The sequence below is a fragment of the Ambystoma mexicanum genome, chromosome 1q (assembly GCF_040938575.1).
Source record: "Ambystoma mexicanum isolate Mex_15411 chromosome 1q, UKY_AmexF1_1, whole genome shotgun sequence".
Taxonomy (NCBI): Eukaryota; Metazoa; Chordata; class Amphibia; order Caudata; family Ambystomatidae; genus Ambystoma; species Ambystoma mexicanum.
Window position 1 is genome coordinate 455,888,930 of NC_090922.1, and position 12,277 is coordinate 455,901,206.

Sequence of the window (12,277 nt, forward strand, 5' to 3'; positions counted from 1 at the left end):
GCTTTGCTGCCCTCTTATGCCTCAGAACAGCAATGAGCAGGAGCTGAAAATGAACACGAAAAAGCACTTTTATGCGTTCATTTTTCTCAACACTCAGTACCAAATGACCCCTTATATATCTGGCCCTCTTAGAATAAGCTTCTAATCACACCTCCACCGTAAAACCAGAAAATGTGCTTTTAAACACTTACTATTCAGTAATAATTAAGAGGGCATGACATATCGCATCTACTTTAAAGCATCTTTCTTCCCACATAGCACTGACTCTCAACCCTTCAAATGAATGGCGCATGGATATTCAACATGTCCTTAAACCAAACATCAAAAGAAATCAAATTCTCATATATTGCCCCCTCATAACTATCTGATAAGTCCCTGCTTTGTCAAACATTCCTTATCCAAAGGATCTCAGACAATGATGCCTTCTCTGCAGTTAAGAAGTCCCCCGATCAGGATCTGTTGCTCCAGCTGTTCCTTAAAGGAGAGTTGGCCCATTTTATTCCAAATTGCAGCCCAGTTCTGTGTCATCTACAATAAGCTTCCTTGACAACAAAATCCCACTAAAGTTTCACTCTGTTGCTTCCCTTCCATCTTTCGCAAAAGTCAAGGTCACTGCTCAACACAATCCTTACTTCACGCCAATACAATTATAGATTTCATACAATCCATTTTACCAGGTGCCTTGTGCACACATTACCACTAAAAAGCCTTCTATACTTTCTAGAGACTGTGGCTTATGTCACTGGTCAATCTTTCAGCTGGTTCACATTCTTACTATTCAAAACACATATCCAAGTGTGACAATTTCCCTTCCTGAGGCCCCTTCCCTTTTGCTCTGGCCATTTCTTCCTGTAAGGTAGTTCACACCTCCACCCTTTCCATTGTTTAACACACACATGTATCCTTTGGAAAACCTACTTCAATCATCTGAGATTAGATCCCACATCGAGGCTGGTGACGCAGTTTTATATCTGCCTCCTTGACAATACATTTGCTGCTCTTGAGCCCATTTCTTATGCTCGCCAAAAAAAATAGGTTTGAGTGCAATTGCGTGTTCTTCCTGAATGTGGGAAAAAACAGAGTTTCTTATTACAGACTGCCTTCTATGTCTCCTCATTTGATACTTTTATCTTCAACCACAACAGATGTTCATGTGTCAAAGCCAGAACTTTGGGCCGGGGGAGTGGTGTATCCTGGATCCTTCCGACTCCGTCAAAATTTATACCATTTGCAGAATCTTATCTGGACATTTCCCTCTGCAATGTCTTAGATAAACACCATATTTTCTCTTTCTCTGCAACTTTTGTCCTGTCATGCAAGCTACAAAATTAGATTAATGCAAAAATCTGCATGAGGTGGCCATTGAGTCCCTCATTGCACAGCTTCAAATTCTAGGACAGTCTGAAAGCAGATTTAGAAAAAACACAGATCAGACTCACACGCACCTTGTTCTCCAGACTCTCAATTAGAAACAGAGGGCACAATCAAAGGAATTGTTCTTATTCTGAAGGATACAACAAGCAGGTCCTCACACCGCTGTCAGAAGAGGAGCAGACAGTCAGAACGCTTCCATTGATGGTTCCAACGGCCCTTCTGCACCCCCTCAACACTGCCCCTCCCAAACAATAGATGTCTTCAGAATCCCAGGATCAGAATGAGGTGCTCCATGCCTTAAACTACAGCGATCACCAATGGGCAGTTTCGAGTCACATTCCAATCATGCTCTATATTGTATAGAAGTGTTTGCATTGGGTGATGTCTTCATCTCAGAGATGCATTCTGATGCAGCAGCAATGGTGCTAAGTTTTACATTCTGTGTTATCATTATTGTCAATCTAACATGATTTGGGTTGTGCAGTTCAATGCCTTTAAATGTGGATATAAATTCAAATTAAAACATTGCATTCAGGTAACAGTAGTGATTAAACAGTTATGACGTTTCTTACAGTAACATGACTATTTATTACACTGCACTACAAAGGTTATCAGCAAATCAAAGTATGACAATTCTGAGCAAAAAAGTCTTACCTTTTAGTGGGGGGATGTTTGTAGCCTCCGTAGAGTCTGTAAAACAAATGGCCTGAGTTATGTCCGTTAATTAGAACAAAGAGATAACGTGGACTTCATAGGACGTGAGGACACCTGGGACCTCCTCAAAACGTGCGTGCAGGGGTACTTTAAACGGACAGGGGGAAAGCATGTTCACACTGGAGGTTATCCCTAATGCACAGTGATTGGGCACTCCTATACCTTTTTAGCCAATATCTCTTTTATTAAAGTTTCAGAATATAGAAAAATATTAATACAGCTAATTAGCTGTCAACCTACATCCTTCAAACAAGCACTAAGAAACAATTATTTTCTTTCCTTCCTTTTCATCATAACTAATATCTCATTCTAATAAGCACAGATGTAGGCAAGATTACAAGGGAGAACAAAATAGTACATAGCACAGAGGGAATAACAAAGACATGAAACAAAAAGGAATTCAGTTGAGAGGGTCTGCCACATAATTATATCACACCATGAATTGTCTCCTGTTGTTCCCATTAAGCAAAATCTATGAAGGCTCACCCCTCAAATTTATCCTGAGAAAGGACTACTTCTCAAATAGAGGGGAAATACTACAATAAACCACACAAGAAGAGAGTAGTCCTACTCTTGTAATGCCTCAGAAATGGATACCAAAGGTCAGTGTGATGACTCAATATCGAAAATCAATTCCAACACCGCCTACTGTTATTGGCTACCAACAAGGTTCTGTAAATCTCTCAAACAACTATTCATACAACATATCATCATATATTCAAAAAATATGTTATTCTTATTAATACATAAATACTTTACAATGCATGTACAGATAATACAATACTCAACATGGATAATTTAAGTGCAACAATGCAGACAAAAGTGCTTCTCAATGCAGCATCACAAAAATGATGTTTGAATATGTATTAGGCAGAATTATATGCAGTAACCTTTGGGAACACCACACACAATTAAGACTACAAGTGACGGTACAAATTCACCTTTGGTACAAGCCTGTACTACACAGCAAAGTGGTAGCGATGGCTGAGCAGCCAGACTTATCTCAAGAGTAGAGTGAGCAGTATTCGCGCCTTGAAACACCTGTGTATAGGCGCGTTACAAATGCCATATCATATCATATCATATCATATCGAACGTTACGCAAAGGACAGCAATTACTATGATTCAAACAAACACTGACTCAAGGTTTCTGAGTAAAAGAATATACATTTATTTACACATCAGTTATTAAACATTTCACTATTATCAAGCAGTTGAAAAATCATGTTACAAATACACTACACCGCACACAATAGATTCTGGACAAGTTAGGCTCAATATGAAGTGTGAGCAAAATGGCACTCCAGCAATTTAAAAGGGAGGGAAAGACAAAGTTAGACAGAAATTAGCAGCACCAACAAGTAAGTAAGAAGGGCAATCTAGAAAAAGGAACTACAGTGAGGAAATCAAATTAAAGGGGCCTGTCCCAAAGTCAAGGGACCAAAGTCTTTGCAGAGGATCACACAGTTCAGAGTAGTTAGCGGTTAAGTCTTTGCCAAGAGTTCAGAACGAAGTTGGTCAGACGAAAAGTTACTTTATTTATTTTTTTATTAGAAAGTTGTTTTAACCAAGTAAACTTGATTTTTCAACAAATTCAATTACATAATATTATTGAAATCCATTAAAACAATACCAAACTCTCAAACAAACAGAATAACATACATAAGAAGAAAGGAAAAAAGGGAAACTATAAAATGATAAAAATAACAACTCAACTTGGTCAGACAAACTAGCAATATGAAACAACAATAGCTCTTCATTGAACAAAAAATGATAAGCAATAGAATATCACAGGAAAGAAATGCATGCAATCATAATCTTTTGTCTTTCAACTTCAAACTGTACAAGAAATTCAATATTGCATATCTCAATGGCTGGTTATTAGTATGAAATAGCAGTTCCCACAATCTGTCACTGGTAAGAATTATACGATCTATCAGCAAGGGTTTCATATGCTTGATTCTTTGAATGAGTAACGCAGGGCAGACTGAGCACAGATGTTTCAGCGTTTCTGGAGAAACCTTACAAAAACGGCAAAGGCGCTCATTCTCAGGTACTAATTTGCGTTTGTACAGTAACTCATTTGTGGGCCAAAGAGTCAATCGAAAGCGAAGGAAATCATCACGCAATCGAGGACTGGAAAACAAGGCTAAGTAACTTTCAACTGCAGCATAGCGTTTGAGATTAAATGGAGTATCTACAAAAACCTGATAATGGGTGCACGCGCGTCGCGTCTGTATCCAATCATACTCCCATAATCGTATTTTTGCTTGGTTCGAGTTCTCTATTTTTGCTTGGTTTGGGTTTAAACCCGGTCTCGCTAATGATCTCCTGCGCTTTTTGCCTCCAACCCTGGGGAAATGCATCCATTGAGTGTAAGAGATACTTTGCAATCACTTTAATTAGACCCGATTTATTATCTGCCATGACACATTTCCTATAAAGTGAACAGATTTTCCATTTACAAATGGCATATAAGGACACTAGGCCCAACTCGTGTCTCACAATACACATAGGATAGGAGAGTGGTATGGGCAAGACTCGTTTCCAATAACATCCCTCTATGGCAGTCCAGTAAATAAAATAGGTTTTCTTCAATGAAGCCTCCACTCCATAAGTTATTACTGCAATAAACTTCTGCTTATAGTAAATAATTATTGGAACCAAGGAGAACTTGCAATATTTAGCTTTGATCAGTCGTGTCTGTGAGACAGCTGTCGCAACCTTTTGTTTTACATAATGATCATGAGCATTAAGATTCCTGTTGTTTGTGACAAAAGTGCCTAGATATATATAGGATGGGACGGCTTCCAGTGTTGTGCATTGTAAGGGCCATTGATGGTTAGCACCTCTTTGTTTTCTTGTGCCGAATTGAATAACCTTGGTTTTCGCTATGTTGACAGTTATACAATTTTCCACAGTGTAGCTGTCCAGAGCTTTCAATAGGACACGGAGGCCATTCGCAGTTTTCAACAGTAAAACCATATCATCGGCATATAATAAATGCCTGATTTGAATATTATTAAGTTTCGGGGAGTCTGTAATAAGTGAAGCAAAAACTTGTTTTATGTCAGAAAGAAAAAAATTGAATATCGCTGATGCCAAAATGCAGCCATGTTTGAGGCCTTGTGCAGTCTCTATTGGGTCCGACAATAAGCCTTCACTATTTAGTCTAACTTGAATAGAGGTACCCGTGTACAGCTGGATGACCCACTTTAGAATAAACCAAGGACAGCCTCTGTCCATAAGTTTTTTATACATCAGCTCCCGTGGAATTGCATCAAATGCCATGCGGAAGTCAACGAAAGACATGTATAACACTTGACATCGTTGACGTGCCTGATGGATGACGGAATTTAATGTGATGACATTGATGGCGGTGCCTAAACCAGGTAAGAATCCTGTTTGGAATGGATCACAGGAATCACTTGTGTCAAGCCAAAGATTGCATAGCCTCAAGATTAAACGTGCAAAAAAATCTTGCCTGGGCAATCAAGAAGGGTGATAGGACGATAAGATGTAGGATCAGCCCTATCGCCCTTTTTGAAAATTGGCAAGATAATAGAACGCTTCCATGATTTGGGGATTTCTCCAACATGAAACGTGTGTTGAAAAATTTCATGTAGAATAGAGGCCCATTCAAGAGGGTGATCTTTAAGCATGGCATTATGAAGGCCGTCAGGTCCAACCGCTCTGGATCGGCTAAGAGTTTTGATACATTTTAAGATATCTACCTGGTCCAGGCTAAAGGTATGAGGTAAGTGTATATTGCGAAAATCCAATAGGAGACCTGAGAATAGAGAACGATATATGGTGTGAAAATATTTAGACCATTGTTCACTTGGAAGTGTAGAAGTAAGCACGGCAGACTGTAGTCTATGGGTGGCTGTGTTTAGGCAATGCCAAATGCCACTAGTAGATTTAGTAAGCATTTGCCTCAGCATATTCTCTCCATCCTCTTGATAACGCAAACACTTATGACCTTTCAGCCATTGTCTATATCTGGATTTCAGAAATCTCTTTGATGCTGATATGGTAATGGCTGGATCATCCCTTAAATTACGTATGGCTTGCCTTAGCTCTGCCTTTCTTTGCTGAATTTCAGCATCAAAACTGTGTGTGAGCTTATGTCTGAAGCTGGAGTCAGGCATTTTTACTTGCCTGAAACTTTGCATCGTAGTGACATAGCACTGCAAATCTTCAACAGATAGAGGGCTATGGGAATCGACCAAATCCCGTTTAAGCTGATTCAACGTCATTGGATTCCAACTTAAACGGGTGCGGCTGTTATTCACTTTAAGAGAGTGTGGATAGCTGTTTCGATCTGATAAAAGATGCCCCACTGAAAAATTAAAGTGCATGATGAGTTTATTGTGATCGCTCACTAACGAGGGGATCACGTTCATCGACTGTACCTGAGGTAGGCATTTCTTGTTTATATAAATATAGTCTAGAATTGCCTGCCGAGAGCCGGAAGACCAGGTTACACAGACAGGGACATCACCGGCCACAGTATTGTTTACCATTACATACCCCCTTGCTTTCATAATAGTGCATCACGTCTGCTCATCGTACCCAGAGCTGCTATTGATCGTTGGTAGAATATGTAAATTTAAGTCACCAAGAACGATAGAGCACACGATGCTAGTGTCAGCAATTATTTTGTCCAAGTGTTGGGTCAAGTACATGAAGAACAACTCATTTGTTATATTCTGCCTGCTCCAACTTTAAAGAATAGAGAAGGACAAGCCCTCGGTTTGGCGAAAGATTTCACACACTTTCACCGTGGCTGGACGAAACGAACAACCGGGTTAGCACATTACCTTTAGAGAAGAAGAATGCTGTAGCTGAGATAGACGTTACTGGCAGGTCCTGCAGGCTCACGGTTCCTGAAGCGACTGTCGGACTGACAAGAAGGAGGAAGACTGGAGGGTCCTGCACTGCCCAGGGACAAAACCAGCAGCAGAGCAAAGTGACAAATAAAAGATGTGCTTCTTAAAACGCAGGTAGGGTCCGTTCCTCCTGGCTATCCGGTTCACTGTAGCTCTGTACAGCAAATTCGACCAGAGGAGGGAGACCTGGCTTGCAGTTTAGCGAACTGGTTGTTCCCACCAGCTCAAGGGGAGAAGATTCCTTGCAGATCTTCCCAGTTGTTGAAATTGAAGATTCGGACCCGCAGCAAGGCTTCACCGGGAGGTTCAGTCGTGGTAGAGGTTCTCTTCTGTTAGCTTCTCTTCGGTTCTCTCGATCCAGTGGCGACTCTGCCTTTCCAGTGCCAGAGACCTGCTTTTTATGCAGTTTTCCCCCATTCATACAGCCTGGCTGTCAATTACACAGCAGAGTGGCTGTCCCGCCGGGACAGTCACCACAGCCAATCATGCCAGAGTGCGACATGGGTCTCCAAGGAGACCCTGTGCAGGGAGTCTCAATCCCATCCCTCACAACCTGTCCCGCTCAGACATTCAGGCACCTAAGGAGGGCTTCTGTGCAGAGGCCCGCCAAAGGTCGGCGAACAAAGGAACAAAACCTGGTTTGGCGCATAGAGAAAAAACGAGAAAGACTTTTACAAAAAGAAATGGCAACTAAACCCAGCCGGAAACATATAAAAACATATATGGTATAGCGGGTTTCAGTTCGAGGCTACCAAGATAGCCTAAAACAATACCAAGGCTATATAAAATAATCGCGGTAGGAACATTAGAGTAGTTACCACTGCCACCAGCCAAATCTTAATGAAAAGGGAACAAAGCAATCTTCCATGAGAAACAGACAAAAAGGGATAACTATTACCCCTTTTCAGAACTCTATGAAAGATAGTTTGTACTGGGTCTGTGAGTTTAAAAAGACTAATAAAGTCAATGGCAACTTTACATGTTTCTGGGAGAGAGCAGTCAGTCCCAGAAAAATTGAGTCGGAGTGGAAAGTCTGAAAAAGATAACCCTGTGTCACTGCACTGAAGGTGCTGTGTAACACACAGTAAAAAGATGATGCCTATGGAGTAGGTGAGGCTCTTTAGTCTATGAACTCTAAACATGTTAAACACACACAGCAAAACACATGTAAGAGTGGGAAAAAAGGCTCACACTCTTACCAGGTGAAAAAAATAAATCTTAGAATTCCAGCAAAGCTGCCGAGGGACTCAGTAGGTAAGGGAAATTAGCCATTCTGGAGAATTCTCCCTAACACTATGCCATAAAGTGCATAGTGCATTAAAGTGCAAAACAAGTTTAGTACAACAGTATTCAAATACACTGTATGAAGGAATAGTGTCTGTGTGTCTCACTGTCTGACCATATATTCAGTCTAACTTCATCTTGCAGTCACTTGATGGAAACATTAAAGGTTAACACCAGTAATAATCTCACTTAGACACTCTCGTCTAGCATGTACGAATCATACATGCCAGACCACTCTATAACCCTCTAGTGGTGACAAATCCCCTATGGGATGGAAAATGTCACACTGTTGACATAAAGATTTAGAAGTCGCCACTACTGTTTTGGCCCATAATGGTCAGAATACATTCACGCATAATGTTTCCTTCCCAAAAATATGAAGGGCCTAAATCAGGATGTAAACTGATTAAAAATTTAAGTCAATTCATGCACCTATTAAAATGCAAGTCAATGTTCCAAGTCGATCCCTGTTGATAAACACATATAGAGAGATTTGTAAAACCTATCATAACGCCAATTCCATATTAGGACTCACCCTTTTAACCAAATATTAACTGACCTTGATCGGTATTCCAATTAAAGTACTGGGCTATTAAACCTTTTTTGTTGATAAAGACGCCCTCCCTGCCCGCTTGGGAAAACTATCTAGATGTCTAGTGTGTTTCTCTATAAATGTCTCCTATTCTTGAATAAGGAAAGATATATCCTCATGGGTCATATATGTCAATTGTTCCATCAGATAGATATCCTGCACCTTTTGAAGTAATTCCAATCTGTGAAGGGGAAGGGATGTTTCCATTTCTGTACCAGTGTAAGTCTTCCTGCATGCAACAATGCCTCCCACATTCTCAGCAGTCAATACCTCGCAAAGTCTCTATGGGGCAGACCAAACAATAGCGTTAAAGGGTCTAATTTTTGAATAATGGGGCATGTCCAGCAAATGGGGAAAAAAGTTCCTATTTGTCTACAGCCCCTCACACAGTGTGGGGCTATCCTTGCAAACATATTTGATCATGTAGCCAGGTCGAGTTCCAACCATTCAGGTTCCTAAGGTTTGTTCATTTTTTTAATTTGCATATACACAACCACAACAATTACCAACAAACTTTCAATGTTGTATAGTATAATGACATCTTGTCTGTCCTCTAACTCTACCACTACTATTATAACCCCCCAACTCAGCCTGCACATGACCCATCCTGTTATATGCCTGTAATCACTCTGCACCTACCCTCCTCCCCCATTGCGGCCTGTGTGGCCTCTTCCTCACCTTTGCATGCAAACAAAGTCAAAGTTAACGCAATCCATCGTTGAATGTCCATCCCCAGTTCAGTTCTTTGTTCATTCAGGGCCCTTTCCCATGCTCCAGATTCTGCAGTGGCCCACTTTTCTCGCCCCTTCCACCAACCAATCACGCTTGGCTCTCTAGCATTTTTCCACTTCATAGCTATACTGCGTTTGGCTACTATATACATCAGGCCTTTAAGTTTATTTAGTAGTTTATCTTTCACATTTCTCTTGTATTTGCCCAACATGCAAGTTTCTGGGGTCTGGATATCCAGTTCTATGCCACCATGAGATGCCTTGTGTGCCGCCTCCCTCCAGAACCCTTGGACTATCGAGCATCCCCAAAACATGTGCACTAATCCTGCGTTTATCAACTTGCATCTGGGGCATTCTTGCCTCTGCGTGCTCTTAAAACTCGCGATAGTGGCAGGCGTAAGGTATGCTTTCTGTGCAATGTACAATTGTATAAACTGCAGTCTGGCATTCCTAGAAACTTTTTTATGATCCAACATCACCTCCTCCTACTCTTTATCTTCGAACCTCTTCCCCAATTCCATTTCCCACCTGTCCCTGAATTTCAAATTTGCTCTGGAGTTCCAATCTATTAACACTTCGTAAATCCTACAGACGGCGTGCCCGCCCTCCGCCACCACTAGCAATGTCTCAATGCCTTTACTCTCTATTGTCTCGTCGTTACTATTAGGCCGTCTGTCTCGCAGTACCTTCACCACTGTATTATGTAACAGGAACTGGCCTCTGTATATACCTGTGGCTTCCAGCAACTCTGCAAATGTCATCAACCCCTTTTCATTGCGTAGGTCCCCCACTGTAGCTATACCTCACTCCTCCCATCGTGGCTGTACCACCACTCTACTACCCGGTCTACCCTCTAGAATTGCCACTATCAGTGCCTGCGGTGAGAAGGGGTCTACCCGCCCCATGATCCCGCAAGCTCTTTTCCAAATTCGGATACCCAATTCTACCAAGGACGGATAATGAGGTTGCTTCCCCGGGGGAATCCAAAGCAGGTCTCTTAGGTATCTCATCATAATAGCCGGCTGTAACAGTGCCATTTCTGTCGTAGGATCAACGGCCATCCACTGCACGACATGCTGAAGCTGGCATGCCAAGAAGTATAACTCGAACTCGAAGTTTGGCATTTTCAACCCTTCATGTTCATACAGTCTCTGCAATGTGCTCAGGGCGACCCTGTTCCTCCCCTCCCACCACAGGAACCCCCTACATATCTTGTCCAGGTCTCTGTAGAACTTGTTGGGAATGTAATACGGGACATTTCCAAAACAATGCATTAGTCTCGGCAGCGCCACCATCTTCAGCAGCGCCGCTCTACCCATCAGGGACAGAGGTAACTTACTCCAGAACTCTATGGATTTCAGCAGCCCTTTTGTGTCCCTAATTGTATTAATTTCATGTGTCTGTGCAGGGTCTCAATGGATGTTGATCCCCAAGAATCTAAATTAGTTGCTCCAAGGCAACTGTACGACCGGTAAGTCCCCCTCTGCCACCATTGCCATCTCGGCTAGTGGGAATAGGCATGTCTTACTTTTGTTAATTTTGATTCCCGTCAGGGCACTAGCATTATCCAGCATCTCGAAGATGTATGGCAAATTTACTGCTGGCTAATTCAGGTACATCAACATGTCATCTGCATATATAGACACTACATGTTTCACCCCTCCTGTCTCTATACCCACATCTCCATATTCCTGCCTCAAGTACTCCGCTATGGGCTGCGCCGCTATAATATACAGCACAGGAGACAATGGGCAGCCCTGTCTCGTACCCCTGTATAGCTGCCACTTGTCTGAGTATACGCTCCCAGTTCGTACTCTGGCCATCGGTTCAGTATATATCAGCTGTACCCATTTCATGTACTGGGGCCCTTTCCCCATCTTTGTCATTGTGACATACAACCAATTCCAGTGCACCGAGTCTAGTGCCTTAGTCACATCTAGTGAAGCAAACACACTCTCCCTCATGACCTTCAGTGTTGTAGATCATATGGTGTAGTCTCCTGAGGTTCCTGTTAGTCTTGAAACGACCCTAACCATGTATAGTATGTATATTTTGTTGGCCGGAAACCAATCGCATCATGTGGCCGACATCGCAAACACAGAATAGTCAGTACAACCAGTATAACAACAGGACATCCATTTCGTGTTACATCTGCCATCTTGATTTTTTCCTTTCTGTCAAACGCTTTGCAAAATGTATTTCATTCTGAAAGCTCATACCCGGTGCAAGGCCACAGCCTGCATGTTGAAAGATAAACCCAGACAGGAATGCCAAACAGTACAGAAATACATTGGACCTCATTCCGAGTGCGGTGGTAAGGGGTTAACGGTAGCGGTAAGGATGCCGGTGCCGTTAACCCCCTATTGCCGCATTCCATGGTCCCTTAGCGGGTCCCACTAGGGTCAGCTGGTTTTACCAGCCGCCCTTACCAGGACCCGCTAAGGGACCAAGGAGCTAATAACGGGCCCGCTATTTGTTGGCCCGTTATTAGCTCCTTCCCCATTCCCATTGAGCCCTGTGGGGGCTCGTATGGGAATGTGGAATGGTTTTCGGAATGGGGATTTACCGGGTCTGCAAATGTCGGAATGTCCCGGTAAGTCCCCATTCCGACCCCACGGACCCAGACACAGGGTTGGAGGCAGGCATGGTGCTATTAAACTCGTAATGACCCCCATTGTTTTCCTCCCTCA

General features: G+C 42.3%; 1 protein-coding gene across 2 annotated transcripts in view; it reads right to left on the reverse strand.

Moving 5' to 3' along the window:
- LOC138528609 (sialic acid-binding Ig-like lectin 13) overlaps window positions 1–12,277 on the reverse strand; it is a 295,789-nt gene that overhangs the window by 84,920 nt on the left and 198,592 nt on the right. For both annotated transcript variants that reach the window (XM_069640414.1, XM_069640405.1), the window contains one exon: window positions 2,029–2,064. In XM_069640414.1, the coding sequence (XP_069496515.1) occupies window positions 2,029–2,064 (36 nt within the window). The remainder of the gene's footprint in view (window positions 1–2,028; window positions 2,065–12,277) is intronic.